Consider the following 15,058-nt stretch of genomic DNA (forward strand, 5'->3'; position numbering starts at 1 on the left):
GGGTTTGGAAACGCACTTTGCCGAGTTTCATCAGCTGCAGACTTCCCCTCCCTGACCAAGGGAGAGCGCCTTTCGGGCAGCAGATAATGATGCAAAGTGCAGCTGTATTCGCATGTGCCGTTTCCCCTTCTTTTCTGAACTACACCATCCTACTCGCAGCCGTTGAGCTGCTCTCCTTCCAGCAAACAGCCTGTGCTGGGAAGGTCCTGCATTACTGTCAGTAGGAGTTTAATACTTGACAACACAGTTGTGACATTTCAGGAAGCACAAGCAGCTCATTCTGGTGCGTGCAGCTCTGCTGGTAAGCAGCAGAGGGAGGAATTACAGAGTCACTCCCATTAATGACAGTCCTCACGTTGCAAAGTGACAAAGTTTCCCAAGTCCTCACGCAAAGAGAAATAGCAACCAGTCTGGCAGGGTTGCCTTACGCTCCTGTGACAGTGGAGCATCTGGTTTCCTAAGTGTCTGGCAACACTGGGCTCTACAGATGTCACTACCTGACACAAAACCATGTTGGTAACAGGCAAATCCCTTCAGTGACACAAGCCACCTCCACAGGGAAGCCTTTCTGCCTCTGCTTGTCCCAAGGGAACAACTTGTTCTCGTGGAGAGACGGCAGTTGTGAACCCCTTGGTAAGGTCAAAGCTATTATAAAAATAAACCACCAGTTAGATGCGTGCCCTAGAAAGCATCCCTTTAATTAGGCTCTGGGGGAATTTGTGGCTGAGGAGGCACTTGCCACAGCCTGTTCCGCCCACAACAGCCTGAAGTGCTGTGCTCAGGGTGACGTGGCTGCCTGTCACCCCAGGCTGCACACCCAGGCTTGCTCAGATAAGCTGGGAGAGCACAGTTGTAAACAGCAGCACGCGTGCATTCCTTCCACGCTACAGGGCAGTATTTATAGGGCTGAATGCAGGAAGCTTAGGAAGGGGTGAAGGGCAGCCATCTCCAACCATGACCCAGCTCCAAGGGCAGCAGGGCAAGAGCCCAACTCCACCCTCGCTCAGTGTACAATTCAGCCAGCAAGCTCAATAAAACATCTTTATTCTGTACATTTATATATAGATGCTTGGGGAATAGTGACAACCCCCAGCATTAGAAAAATTCAAGACAACAAAACAGCAATTATGAAGAGCATGGCACCAAGAACAGTCATGCCACAGATGGCAGGGATGAGGTGAGACCAGCCATCAGCTATTTCAGAGAAGGTCACAGCACCCATGCCCCCTTTGGAGTAGAAAACATCAGGGCTGCTGCAAACAGCTGGAGTCCCCAGCACACCCCAGGCAGCTTTCTTTGTGACCCACTAGCACCAAAGGGAAGAGCGTGCTGGCAGCTGGGGCTTGTCCTTCTTGCAGGCATGGGTGAAAGACCACACCACCGTAACACCCAGACCACTGCCAGGATAGGAAAAAAAGAGGGATCCTGCTTGAGCAGTGACCCTGAGCCAGCAGCTCCTGTCTCACTGCTGGGCTGATGGGGGAGAAGCAGAAGAAGTCAGTGCTCCGCCCGAGGGACAGGCCACTCCTGTCACTACCAAGCTGCCTCTGAATCCCTTCATTGATATCACCATTTCACTGGTTTCCCCGTGCCTCAGCACGCTCTTTGCAGGGTGTAGCTGCCACCTCCCCACCTGCTAGAGCCCAGCCCAGCGGAGAGCACCACTTTGCGACATCCACAGATCAGCACGGGCCACGCAGCCCCGCAGGCACTGCCTGTGCCAGCAGCAGAACTTGCTCTCCCGGTAGCAGAACGGTTGTTTGGGTGCCCAAGTGCTATCACAGGCTCTCGCCCTTCTCTTCAGTCAGGGTTGGCAGGCCACCACACCATGCAACAGGGCTGGCTGAAGGCCTGCTGCTCACAGTAGACACATTTGGTCTAACAGTCAACAATAAAACCAAAAGCCTATGTACAGCCATACAGCCCCTGCTGCACCCTCCAGGCTACACAGCCGAGCTGCACAACAGCGAGTGGGAGACAAACGTGCTCCACTCTTTGTTCACAGAGTCCTTGCTGGCAACATCAGCTTTCTTCTGACAACAAACCCCAGTGGCAAGGGAAAGAAAAGAGTTCTTCCTCCAGGAGAAACAAATAAAATCACGCCACTGTCAAATCACATCTAAACAATACAAGTCACCTGATTTTGTGTTAGTAATGCAGCCTATCCTCCTCACACATTAAGGCAAGCGTGTGAGGAGCAAGCTGGGCTGGGACCTGGAACAGCCACACCAGGGAGCCCACTGCAAACCACTGCTGCCAATGTGCAGATGACACCGTCAGCTGAACACCCATGGAAACAACCTGCACACGCCAGCACAGACCCAGGCCCCGCTCCGCTCCACAGAACGGCCTCCTGCCCAGCTGCTGCAAGGAACGGATGGAAGCGCAAACGCTGCCTTCATGACGTTACATCAGGAAGCTGCGCCACTCAGAGCAGCCACAGCTTCCCAGGAGTCAGAAAGTGGGATGCTGAAGGAGCATGTACATGTGAGTGGGGAACAGAACATTTGTCCAACACTAAGACACTCAGATTGGAGTAATGCAAAACCAACACACAAACGGACACACAGCAGATTAAAGCCAACCAAGATTAAAACGGTTAAAAAGTGTCCTGAACGCATTCTGAGAGGTTCAACCAAACCCCTGCTGTGGGTAGCAGGACCTCTTCCATCCCCTGCCCAGAAGGATGTGCTGCAGGATGATTCAAGAGAGGATTGTTGTCATCCCAGTGCTTCAGAGAGCAGAAAAGGGACCAGAGATGGAAAACCATCTCTTTACTGCTAGTCTTCAAGGGTTCTGCTCCTCCCAACCAGTAATTTTCAAACAGTAAACAAAGCCACAACTTGCCTGCCCAGGTCTGCAGGTGCCTCTGATCTATTCTGAAGGAGGGCAGGGTCACGGAAGCTGCAGACAATGTGGAGAACATGCTTAACTTGCCCCATATACGGCACTGAATGCAAGAAACTCTCCCAGGCTCCATCTCACAGTGTGGAGGAGGGACACCCACGCTAGAACGGGACAGCAGCAGCTCCAGGCATCACTCGGAGAACCACGGGAGCTTCCATCCTTCTCCCTGGGTGTTGGTGAGTGGAGATCTCTCTGACCTAGTGGTAGTCAGAAGCTCAGCTGTCCAGGCCCCAGGGACTCCTCCAGACCATTTTCTTTGGTGATGATGGCTTGGAGGTCAGTGACATGCCCAATGCCTTTGGTGACTCCTTCACGGAAAAGCAGCTTGGCTCCAATCTTCAAGTATTCAGGATGCTTGATGAACCTGAAACGGACAACTGCCTTCTCTCCTGTCCGCAGCTTGTCCTGAAAAGAAAAAGGAGAGAGCTGAGACCCATCCACCATACCAATGCATGCAGCAGAGGTGCATGTGGATGCTGAGAAGATAAGGCAAATGAGGAGGTTGCCTCCCTCAGACTGCATGGTTTAAGCCCTTCCCATTATTGTATGCACAAGAGGAAGCAGGAAGACACAAGCTCTGGAGAACGGAGAGTTCACCTCTCTTCGGTCTTGCTGTAGTTCATTATGCTGCTTGTTTTGCAAGGAGGGAATTCTTTACCATGTTGGGAAGAAAAGCAACCAAATGGGCAGGAGAAGGGGATGGAGTGTGCTCCTAGGAAGGGACACAGCTACTCAAAGATACCAGTAGCCCCTAGCCTTACTAGGGGGCCTGGTGGAATCCCAACAAACCCCGCAGGGAAGTCCATCTTCCCTTTCCTCCCATGCCTACCTTTCCATGGATCTTCTCTACAATAGCAGTCTGTCGCACATTCCCCACGTGCACCGTCACCTGAAACCCTTTCCGGAAAGTCGTGGCATGGAACAACAGCACAATCTCAGCTTCAAACACGGAGCAGATGGTGGGGTTCATTTCTGGGCTCACCATGACCATGCCCTGCACAACAACCCAAAGCTCAGACCAGTTAGGACCAGTCCCCTTGCTTGGGAACAGCCCCCAATGCCACAAACACATCACTCTGCAACCTGGGCTGCACCCCATTCTCATCCTACTTTGTAGTCTGACCATTTCCTCCCCTTCCAGCAAGTTTCCTGCAAACATCTGTACTTCATTCCCACCCTACCAACGGGGGACCTACAGGGAAGCCTCCAGTCCTGCTCACTGGACCAGTGAGCAACCTGACAACAGCAGCACTCACCTTGCGCAGCAGGGAGCGGTCGAAGGGTCCAAGGGCCAGCGTGGCCGCCTGCCCAGCCCGCAGCACTCGGCAGGCAGAGCGGTTGCGCTGGATACTGCACACTTTCAGCCGGAGGAACTTCCCATCATCAGTGGGACCAACCACCAGGTTCTCCCCTTCTCGGCAGATCCCACTGCCCAGGGCAGAAGAGTAGGACAGAGCTCATCAGGAGACAAGGAAAAAATTTTACCCTCCAAGATCAATCCGCACAAACTCACCCAGGGCCAAGGAGGTGAGTGTCCTTAGACCCTTACCCTGGACCAACTAACAGGGAAGCAAAGCTGATGGGAACAGGGATTTCCTACAACACAAGCAGAGGCCACATTATCACTTCTAAGAATACCAGGTACAGACAGGGCCCATTCTGTCCCCAGCACTCCGCCACACTGCATTGTTTCTGCTGGAGAGACTGTAGCTGACACCTGTTCTGTGTGGATGCACCGGTGGCCTGCACCTGATCTGATCACTCCGAAACACTGAGGGCCAGCTGCCTTCTCACGGGGCAGCATGCAGATAACCTCTGCTGGGATCGGAGGACTTGCCCTCTACATTTCCTCCCCCTGCTTGAGGAAGGAGGAAAGCGAGGCCTTGGGATCATGGCTAACCTCTGTCCACTCTGGGTCCCAGGATGCTTTTCTTCAGCATGCTACCGGTTACGTTCCTAATCCAGCAACTTTAGAGCAGACTCCTGCTTGCCACCACGTGACCAATGGTCTGCTCATGGCACCTCCCAGCACCCTGTAGGGCTTTACCCTCACTTGGCCCAGTCACCTGGCAGCAGTCAGGACTGAGCCTCACGCTGCTTCCACACCTACAGCAGATGACTCTAACCTTGTGGGAACTTCAGCAACCATTCACACCCACACTGGTCTGTTTGGCCTCACTTACCTCGACAGAGTTCCTCCCACAACAGTCCCCACCTCTGGCACGGTATAAATTTCATCGACCTGCAGCAAGGCACAAGAATGAGCTCTCAGACAACTGAAATAGGTTCTCCAGAATGAGACAAGGTACCCACCCCTTGTGCGGAGGGAGGCGAGTTCTCTGCTGGTCATCAGACATCTCCCACTACCTCCCACTAGAGGAACCTCTGCCTTTGAAGCGGCAACCAGAGAAACAATCTTACCCCTGAGATGGGCATCCCTTGGTTAGGACAGAGCCCTGCCTAACAGGCTTTTTTCAAGAAACAAGTCCTTTCTTTAATGTCTCCTAATAGTCCAGGAGTTCACCAAGTCTCTACCCATGGTGTCCAGATCCCCCAGATGTTTGTCACATGTCATAGCAAAGAGTGCAGTACCAGAACTAGAAACAAACCTCCCTTACACACCTGGAACTCTGTGAGTTGCTGCATTAGTTCTTCCTGCTCTTTACTGTTGGTCAGTGGAGGAAGGATGTTGAGGAAGACTTTTAGGAGATCCAGGTTCTCCCCAGAAACGCTGGACAGTGTGAAGATTGGGGTGATGCTGTCAGACACAAATAGGCAGGAATGAACAGAAGGCCAGAGTGCAGCTGAAGAAGATGGCTGGGATTCTGAATGTACTGAGTGCAGCAAGAGGACAGAGACTGCAAGCTAGAGCAGGAGGGCACACTGGCTAGGTACAGCTCTGCAGTAAACCCCTGCCTCAGTGGTTGGTTGAGGTACCAGTCCCCTACACCTCTGTCATGGAGAAGTAACTCCAGTGAAGCCTCAGGCATCTTCTGCTCCCAGAGCCCAGAAAAAGGCCTGGGAGAAGAAAATGCCTTCTTGGAGAATGCAAAGGTAGGAAACTTGATGAGAAACCAAGATGTTCAAGATACAGTTGCCTCCCCTGTAGTTGCCCTTCCCCAGCTCCGCACAGCAGCCCAGTCTGAACTGCCTGCTCCCAGCAGAGAAAAGTAATGGTCCCTTACTTGGGAGACTGTGCAAACTGCTGCGCTGCTGTAACAGCATCATCATCTGAGTTCACAAGCAGCGGGAGCTTGTTGCAACCTGGCTGCTTCAGGATTCGCTCCAGCTGCTTCACTGTCCGTTCCACGGTGGCCTTTGAACACAAGTCAACTTTGCTGATGACAATGAAGAAGGGGACCTTGAGGGCCATGGCCAAGCCCAAGTGCTCTCGTGTTGTGCCTGCTGCAGGAGACATGTGAGAGTGTAGGTACACTAGCAGTCATCACTGTTGCTTGTTTACGCGACAGCTGTGTCTCCTGGCTCTCCCACAGGCCCACTCTAGAGATTTCACCCTAACTGCTTAGTTCATCAGGCAATGAAAAAGCAAAATTATCTTTTAAATGAAACCAAACATCAGTCCAGAAAAATAAAAACCACTAAGAATTTTTGTGACTGATCTCTGTGCTTCAGAAAGATGCAGTAATTTTTATTCTTGGGCAAGAGTTTGCCAGAAAACAGCCACAAAAATGTCAAGGAAAGATGTGGGAGAATTCCAGCTGCCTTTTTACAAGGCTTCAGCATTCAGCATCCCATATGTCAAAATTAGGGTTTTTTTCTGACAAACACAGCCTCAAATTCCAAACAAAGCCTCTCTATCCAGGGTACAGTTTAATGCAGTCTAAGAGGATCCCAGCTCTGCTTCCAGAATAGTATTTTTTTTTCTGACAGCTGTTCCCAGCTAACAAGGACCCACTGCCCCCATTCTCCATTTCTCTTCACACATTTCTGCCAGTCCATGCAGGCAGGGCAACACTCACCAATGCCAGTGTTGGCGCTAACCACCAGCATAGCAAAGTCCGGGCAGTAGCTGGTGAGACCAAAGATGGTTGTCTTAAGATACTTGTGGTGGCCAGCCAGGTCAATGAAAGTGATCATTTTGGAAGAACTCTCACAGATCTCTTCTGCTGTTCGGGAGTCACTGTAATTTACCACCTGAGGAACATAAGGACTTGGTAAGAGAAGGAGCCCCAGCAGGCAAATGACGAAAACCCAGCTCTTCTATCCACTTTCACCTCAGAATTAGTGAGGAGAGATCATTCACCATGGGTGCAAGAAACAATGCCTGTTGCAAATGGACAAGTAGCACTCAGGTTCAGCTAAAGAGGCACAGAGCTGTGCCACTTCTCTCATGTCCCACTCACAGTTGTAACAGGAGGGTAGTCCTACTCTCCTCCAGCTTTCTGAGTTCAGCAGCCCACTCCCTCACCTCTCCTTTGCTGTTGAAACCGAGGATCTCAAAGCTGATGCTCGACGTTCTTCCTGACTGGATTTCATGGAGATGCCGGAAGAGGTTGAGGCGTGCTCTTCCCCGCCCATTGTCCAGCTCTCCTTGTGTTAGGACACCCAACAGGGTTGATTTCCCTGAGTCCACATTCCCCAGCACAGCTACTCGCAGGTCTAGGAACTACAGGAAGAAGAACAGAGAAATCAGGAAACTCTGCTGCTGCTGTGCTGGGAGTGCATGAACATTACATGGCAGTGGAGATGTGCCTCAAAGAGCTTCTTTACATGATGGACACTGTGCAGTGTAATCTTGCTCATTCTGCTCTTGCTCCCAGCAAACTGCCCAGGGGTCCTGATACACTCCCTGGAGTTGTGATGTGACACATCAGGCTTTGACATCACAAAAAAGGCCATCTGCTGCAGCAGGACCTCTAAATTTTTACTTGTTTGCACACTAGCCTGCACCAGAACTGTTGCCATAGAAGTGAAATAATTTTGCACCTCTGATCCTGGCAATCTCCCCTACTGGTATCTGCCTCAACCACAATCTTGGAGATTAAAAGCGTTATCAAGCCTCTCTCTGGAAGCTCTTTAAAGCATCTGCTATGGGCCAATCTATGACAAAGTGCCTCTAGGGTTTGGACTCCCATTCCAAAAGGAAGCTGCTTGTATGAAGCCTTTAAGTCTCCAGCAGGAGACAATGGTCAAGTCACAGGTCCCTACCTGCTGGTTATCAGGCACCTTTCGGACAAGGACCTCCGTTATCTTCCTTGGAACGTCGCTGTCATAATCGACCTCCCTCTCCCGCAGCACCGTAATGTCAGCCCCAACCCTGCCACAAACATGAAAGGAAGGACTGAGACACACTTGTACTTGGCAGCTCTTGCACCTCTAGAATCACAGCTGGCAAAGCAAACGGGATGGAAGCTGGGGATAGCAGGGAAGGAGCCTCAAGCTTCCAGTCAAAAGCCCCATAACTGCCCTTGTATTTACAGAGCCTCATAATGAGGGAATTTCAGTCATACAGGGGCTTTGTAGAATGAAGCCACTGGCTCCTCAGGGGACTCCTGGGGCTGAGCCTCTCTACTGGAGGCTGTTTATGCCTGTGGGTCCTGCAGATGAAAGGGAACACTTACTTCTCTGCCATACGGCGCAGTGTCTTGAGTGAGGCACGCATCTCCTCCTCTGAGAGGCCCACCAGCAGCCCGTTGTCCTCCACACCAATCTGATAGACAGCCTCACCTCGGCCTTCCTGTAGTCGCCACTTCATCTGTGTCACCAGGTGCTCAAAGCGATATTGCGAGGGATTCACTAGCTTTAGCTGTTTAATGAAGGGGGTAGTTACAGTCACAGCCTGTATGCAGAGGGAATCCCACTACCCAAGCCAGCAACTCCCTAACCCAACACCATGAAGGAATTCCCCCAGCTCTGACCCACCTCTAGAAAACACAACCCAAGTTAGTGTCTGCACAGAAGCCATACGACGGATGAGAAAGGGTTTCATAAAGGTGTATACATATGGTAGAAGAACTTTCCTGCATCTTGCCAAAGGGATCTGTACCCTGCCTGCTGTGGGACTGCTCTGTGACACAGGAGCCAAGTAAGTGCAAATGGCAAAAAAGCCACAAGAAAGTGACAAATGATTTTCAGGGACACCTGCCGTTCTCTCTCAAAAGGAAGAAGATTTCAGGAAAAACACAGTGGCCCTCATCTCCTAAACCAGATTCCTCAAAATGAGTACTGGGATCAAATTCTTCCAGCTCAGCATACTGGGTATTGCTAGGCACAAATACAGAAGATGATTGATAGACCCTTAGTAGAGTGTCCACTTTTCTATCCTTTCCTTGGACATGTTTCCCATATGCTGTGTTTGGTAAAGTTACTCACTGCCAAATAACCCTCTGGGAGGAAGACCTCCTTCTGCAACTTCAAGAGGCTCACCTTGTACTCAATGTTCCCATCTTCCGCCTGGTCAGAGAATGAAACGAGACAGAAAGGTTAGATGCTGTGCCAGCAGGGACTTCTATAGGCATCAGATGCCCAGATACTCTGCAGCTCATGCTGACGGTTTCAGAGAGAGGGAAAGTGGCAGAAATATAGCGTTAGGTCATAGGCTCTTCTGCCATTCATTCCTACGCTCAACTGGAACTTACTTTAGGTTTGTTTCTGCTGTTTGCATCCCATATCATGGAAACCAGAGGACAAAACTAGAGAGGGACGTGGGGGCTAATGCTGGTTTTGGGATATTTTTTTTACTGCCAGTGAAGAATAGGGCCGGTCTAACAGTCACAGAGAGAGAGTTCCAGTTTCAAAAAGGCACAGGCCAGCAGATGATTAAAAGTATTCTCCACCACCCATCCATGACCCACAATGCCACCCAGAGCATCCCACTCCCATCCTATCCAGCAGCTTCCATCCACCCAATGTGCACAGAAACAGGAGACTGGGAACAAAAGTCACTGCCTGCTCTCCTGCAGACTGATACCCTCCCTCACTAAATTAGTTTTTCATTGACTCCTTTCCATATCCTCGCATATCTTCTCTCTGCAAGAAAAAAGGACTACATACATAAGGAAACAAGCTACTGAATTCTTTGCAGTACAGCCAGCTGGTCACTGGCCTGGCAGTTCTGGAGAACCAGACTTGATTGGGACTGTCTGTCCACAACATGCTCAGAACTTTCCCAGGAAGGGCTGGAGCTGGACTGGGCTGTCACAGAAAGGCCCGGGTGCTCACCAAGCTCATTCCAACCACAACAGGCTCCAGTTTTACAAAGAGAACGTTTAGCCAATATCAAAGTAATTTTCTTACTGATTCAGTCTAAGGACCGCTGAGAAGGTGCTGGAGCCTGCATGAAGCCAAGTACTGTGGCAGACTAAATGGGGCTGCCAACACTAAGCACTTCCTTTTCCTCTGGACACTGATTTGCATGTCAGGAGAGGCAAGAGCCCTCTCCTTGCCTTCTAGCTCAGTTCCTAACCACAGTGTTGTTTACAGTGGCAAAAGGCCAACAGAAGGAAGTTCTGAATTGTCAGCTCGGCTCTCGGGTAGCGGAGCTACGCAGTGAGAAAAGGGTACCTGCAGAAGGTCTTCCTCTCTTACCATCGACCAGCTTTGCAGCTCTAGGAAAAACACATTCACCTACTGTGCTGTCATCTAAATAAGGGGGTGGGTCTCCTTCAAGGCAGCTGAGACTAGGAAAGCAACAAGCCTAGACTTGCTGGGCCACATACTGCACAGGGTAGCCAGGGCCAGGAAGCTGTGCTGAAACCACAGGGGGCTGTCCAGCCTCCAGCTCAAAAGACACAGAAACTAAACTGAGGCTGCAGGGGACAATCCTGCCCATGGAGAAGATCTAGCAGTAGCAAAGTGCTGTTTTCCTGTCTTGCCAAGAGTCACAGCCCTGCCTCCTGGAGGAATCGCTCCCTCCCAGCGCAGGATCTTACAGATTTTACAGAAAGCTCACTGAGTAGGACCAAGCAGTTGACTCCAGGGCAATGTAATGCTCCCCACGGTGACAGCCCTATCAGCACGGTGCCAACTGCCTGAACTAACCAACACACTCATTTACTACCAATGCCATTTTTTCCTGCTGCAAGAGGCAAGTGCCTCACACCGTCAGTACCATCTGCATCTCTGCGTAAGAAAAGTTGTCAAATTAGCCGTGAAGGGGAGTCACTAGAGCCTGCTGAGCAATGCCTATGAGTTTGGCAGCTGGAAAGGGACTTACACCCACCAGACTGGCTCTCGGGGAGAGATGCGAACAGGATGCTCGGGACTACGAGTTGAGCAAATCTTTATTTCTGAAGCTATTTAGTTCCCAGATGGCAAAGCACCCACAGACAGACACCAGGCAGCAAGACACTAATAACGGACAGGGCTTGGTGGGCCACGCGAGGAGCTTGCTGGCACCGGGGACACAAGCACAGTGTGCTGCCACGTCAAACCCCGGAGGGGAGAGCGGGGCAGGAGGGCACACCGCCCGCGGGCCCGGGGCTGCAGCACCGCCCGCAGGGCTGTCAGCCCGACCCCGCCGGGACCCCCGGCCGAGCCTCTCCAGAAGCAGCCCCCAACCTGACGAGCGACCAAACCCGCGACGGTGGGGGAGCTGCAGGCGCGGGTCGCACCGAGCTGCTCGGGGGGACACCCCACCCCTCCGCCCCCTCCAGCCCCGCAGCGGCGGCGCCCCCCGCCCCCGGGACCCGCCCGGCCCTGACAGGAGCGGCGCGGACCCCGCGACACCAGGCCTTGGGGCGGGGGGCGCCCCCTCCGCGGTTGACGGGACGCGGCGGCGGCCGCCGGCCCGGCCGGAGGAGCTCACCTCGGGCGGCAGGTACGGCGGGTTGTTGGCCTTCCCCCCCCGGCTCCGCCCGTTCTTCTTCTTCGCCTTCGAGCCGCTGCCGCCGCCGCCGGGCGCGGTACCCCCGCGCCCGCGCATCACCCCGCCTGCCCCGCCGCCCGCCGGCCGGCAGCAGCCCCCGAACAGCTCCGACACCCGCGAGTCCATGGCAGCCGGCGCGGCCCCGCCGCCCCGGTGCGGCGCCCGCTCCCCCGCCCGGGCTCCCCGCCCCGGCCCCGCCGCCCCGGCGTCAGCAGCCGCCGCGCGGCGCCACGGGAAACGGAGTCCCGCTCGCCTACGGCTCCCAGAAGGCCCCGCGCCCCGCCCCCTCGGAACTGCAGCTCCCGGCGCGCCACGCGGCGCGCCCCCTCGCTCCCCTATGGGCTCCCCCCGCGGGGGCGGATGGGAGCTGGAGTCCGAGAGAGGGCGCCCCCTGGCGGCCGCGGCGCACAACGCAAGGTGTGCTGCCGCTGCCCCGGGCCCGCCGGGCGGGACCCGCTCGTGCCCGACGGTTTCCCCTCTCGCGGCTCACAGGCCTCGCGGCGGGGCGGGGCCTCACTGGGTGACAACGGCCGTTCGGCGCCCGCTTCTTACTGGCGTCGTTGGAACGTTACTGAGGGCGTTCGGCACAGGCGGTACCTCACGCACAGCGCGGTCGCAGAGCTCCTGCCGCGGGGGGCGACAGCAAGACCACCTTGCCGTGCGCCGCATCCCCTCACCGAGCGTTTGGCCCGTCTCCCACCGCCGCCAAGCCTCATTTTTCTCCACCGCATCCTCTGGCGAGGGCGGCGCCCGGTTAGTCTTTACAACTTTAACACTCTTTGGGGCTTTTAGCATGCGCTGCCGCGGAGGAACCTCGCCCACCCTCCTCGCCGGGGAGCGGCTCCTCCCGCCCCCCGCCGGCAGCGACCGCCCTCGCCGCGCCGTGTCCTGGCGGCAGCACCCAATGGGGCTGCGGACACGTTGTTTCCAAACACGGCGGCTCCCACTCGCTGCACGCTCCCAGCCTCCCGGCCGCGGGAGGAGGAGAGCCCGCCGCAGGCCAAAGGGAGTGCTGCCAGGGCCCGGAGCCAGCGAGGCTGCCAGGCCCCAGGGCGGCCAGCCTGGCTGGGCTCCAGCGCAGGGCGGGGGCCAAACCAGTCGGCCCGTTTCCCGGAGCCCCCCGGGCAGCCCTGCAAGGACGCAGCCGCACCTCACGGCGCCCGGGCACCTGGGCCTGCCGCAGCCTCAGCGGTGCCCCCTCAGCGCGGCGGCCGTTAGCCCCACCAACCACTTCAGCGGCGGCCCCGGGACCTGCTCCCCGCACAGCTGCCAAGGCAGGAGGAGCGAGCCGGCCGGGTCAGCCCTCTCCGCTCCGCTGCCCGGGGCCGGGCTGCCTGCGGGCCCCCCTCCCGCCGGGCCGCGGCGAGCTGCGGGGCTGAAGGTGCGCCCGCCCCTGGCCGACATAACGCCAGCGCCGCCGCGACCCGAGAGCGGGGGGAGCGCCGCCGCTCCCATGATGCCGAGCGGCGCACACGGCCGTTCAAATCCCAGCTGGCCGTTCTACGTTGACCAAGAAATGGCGGCTCCTGGCGTTGCGGTGGCGCCTCTTCCCGCCCGAGCGGCCCCTTCGGCGTCCCCGCTTCTCATAGCTGAGGCCCTAGATCGTGATGACGAGATGAAGACCCGGCAGAGCAGCCCTCCGGTCGCCTACCCCATGGTTTCCGTGGTGTTCCCGGGCGCTGTGAGCCGGGAGAGCTGCTGCCGCTTCGCCTGCGAGCTGCTCAAGCACGTCCTGTACCAGCGGCACCAGCTCCCGCTGCCCTACGAGCAGCTCGCCCACTTCTGCTGGCGGGCGGCGCAGGTAAGGGACCCCCGGGCGGGACCCCTGGGTCTGGGGGCAGCCGTGCCACAGGGGCTGCGGCTTTTGGGGTTTTTCATGTCCGGTAACTGTTCTAGCTCAGGAAACTGTATTTTAATGTGCCAAACGCTTCTAAAATGAAGTGCGGTTGTAGCTGTATCCTTAAGTGTTACCACAACTTCATTTAAAAAAAAACAACCAACCACCCACAAACAACTAAAAAAACCTTCAGGTTAGGTGGCTAAAGGTCTCAAAAAGTTGCTATTTATCTCTTGTTGTTCCACTTTGTGCTCAAAGCATGCCACTGCTTTGTTTGTTACTCAAGCAACTTTAAGAAAAAAGCCTGGTAAGTGTTTTTGGAGTGATAGCTGATCTTTAAAAGATGGAGTTTGTAATTCTTGCGGGTGTTCCTCAGCAGCATGGTTCAGATTTAAACTGAGTAGCTATAGGGCAGCCATTTGTGTTCATCTTGGATCTCCTGATTCTGTATGTGGGTACCTGTATCTCTTAAAAGGCACATAAACCCTTGAACCTTCCTTAACTTTCAGGGATGGGATGGGCCACGCTTTCTGAAGCATGTGTTGGTACTAATGTTTTCTAATAATGAAATGGGTTGATCTTTCTTGGCTTCGTTTTCCAGGATGGAGAAGCGATGAAGAAGCCACCCTCCATGGACCTGGCAAGCAAGAAGTGCCAGCAGGTGCTGGTAGAACTGGAGGAAATGTTCCATCACTTGGAAATAATGTTTAGTTTGTCTCTGGTTCCTCGGGTTCTTATTCTGCTTGGAGGCAATGTCATGAGCCCCAAGGAGCTCTATGAGCTCAACTTGGAGGGCATCTGTGAGGGCAGCGCTGAGCAGAGCCTTAAAACTGGATCCTGTGTTCGCAAGCTGTTTCACTCACTCTTTGTTGCAGATGTCTTCAGTGAGCTGAAGGCTCTCCCTGTCATGGGCACTGTTGTTATGGTCCAGGGACACCGTGATTGTGGTATTGATTGGTTCCGGCCCAAGCTCAACTATAAAGTGCCGACCCGAGGGAGGAAGCTAACTGTTAACTTATCCTGTGATGGAGTTGTCAACGTAAATGCCTCGGCTCGTCAGCTTGCGACTTCTGCTTGGGAGGACTATGTCTGGTTTCAAGCACCAGTGGCGCTGAAAGGCTTTCATGAATGACCTACATTCTGTAGAATTTTAATGAAATATTGAATAAACTTTGGTGTTGCTTTAAGTGATAACTTTATCAAATATAACCGTGTATTCTTGTCTGTCTGGATCCTTTTTTCAGGGCATCTACTAACTTCCTGTAGTTTAACTATGTCCATCTGTTTTCGTCTCCTGAATTGTTGTTGAAAGCAAATACCCTTTAAGGCACAGCTGCACAAAGATACAGTGATTCTTTGGGGACCTGAGTTATGGTACAGGAGACTAACTGGTGTGTTGGGAGTAAAACTTTCCTGCTGTGTACTTGCTGAGCTGGCAAATACTGGATAAATCTTTTCCCTCCCGAGTTTTAATGTGGCCGTTACTA

At 54.1% G+C, this 15,058-nt stretch overlaps 2 protein-coding genes across 5 annotated transcripts; one reads left to right on the forward strand and one right to left on the reverse strand.

Moving 5' to 3' along the window:
* Nucleotides 1–1,028: 1,028 nt before the first annotated feature.
* GTPBP2 (GTP binding protein 2) lies at nucleotides 1,029–12,491 on the reverse strand. 4 transcript variants are annotated; one of them, XM_040611428.1, is made up of 12 exons: nucleotides 12,412–12,491; nucleotides 9,295–9,321; nucleotides 8,490–8,674; nucleotides 8,077–8,185; nucleotides 7,337–7,534; nucleotides 6,888–7,062; nucleotides 6,093–6,312; nucleotides 5,530–5,665; nucleotides 5,091–5,149; nucleotides 4,164–4,335; nucleotides 3,737–3,901; nucleotides 1,029–3,312 (listed from the first exon to the last, which is right to left on the reverse strand). In XM_040611428.1, the coding sequence occupies exons 1-12, from the start codon at nucleotides 12,463–12,465 to the stop codon at nucleotides 3,115–3,117; spliced, it is 1,698 nt and encodes a 565-aa protein (XP_040467362.1). In that variant the 5' UTR covers nucleotides 12,466–12,491; the 3' UTR covers nucleotides 1,029–3,114. The 4 variants fall into 4 exon arrangements, with proteins under 4 accessions (XP_040467362.1, XP_040467361.1, XP_040467359.1 ...); XM_040611427.1 differs by lacking the exon at nucleotides 12,412–12,491 and adding an exon at nucleotides 11,675–11,913 and having other exon boundaries at nucleotides 6,093–6,309; XM_040611425.1 differs by lacking the exon at nucleotides 12,412–12,491 and adding an exon at nucleotides 11,675–11,912.
* Nucleotides 12,492–12,521: 30 nt separating this feature from the next.
* Nucleotides 12,522–14,762, forward strand: LOC121095999 (MAD2L1 binding protein). Its single transcript, XM_040611431.1, has 2 exons — nucleotides 12,522–13,535; nucleotides 14,173–14,762. Exons 1-2 carry the CDS (start codon nucleotides 12,528–12,530, stop codon nucleotides 14,701–14,703), a joined length of 1,539 nt encoding a protein of 512 aa, XP_040467365.1. The 5' UTR covers nucleotides 12,522–12,527; the 3' UTR covers nucleotides 14,704–14,762.
* The last annotated feature ends 296 nt before the right edge of the window (nucleotides 14,763–15,058 follow it).

The sequence above is a fragment of the Falco naumanni genome, chromosome 12 (assembly GCF_017639655.2).
Source record: "Falco naumanni isolate bFalNau1 chromosome 12, bFalNau1.pat, whole genome shotgun sequence".
Taxonomy (NCBI): domain Eukaryota; kingdom Metazoa; phylum Chordata; class Aves; order Falconiformes; family Falconidae; genus Falco; species Falco naumanni.

What these genes read in the sequence shown, in the direction of transcription:
- GTPBP2 (XM_040611425.1), bottom strand. Translation starts at nt 11,860, where the DNA reads ATGGACTCGCGGGTGTCGGAGCTGTTCGGGGGCTGCTGCCGGCCGGCG. An exon ending in GTGGGAGGAACTCTGTCGAG is followed by an intron (nt 4,336 to 5,090) that starts GTAAGTGAGGCC and finishes TGCCCTGGGCAG; the next exon opens with TGGGATCTGCCGAGAAGGGG. An exon ending in TAGAGAAGATCCATGGAAAG is followed by an intron (nt 3,313 to 3,736) that starts GTAGGCATGGGA and finishes TTTTCTTTTCAG; the next exon opens with GACAAGCTGCGGACAGGAGA.
- LOC121095999 (XM_040611431.1), top strand. Translation starts at nt 12,528, where the DNA reads ATGCGCTGCCGCGGAGGAACCTCGCCCACCCTCCTCGCCGGGGAGCGG. An exon ending in TCTGCTGGCGGGCGGCGCAG is followed by an intron (nt 13,536 to 14,172) that starts GTAAGGGACCCC and finishes TTCGTTTTCCAG; the next exon opens with GATGGAGAAGCGATGAAGAA.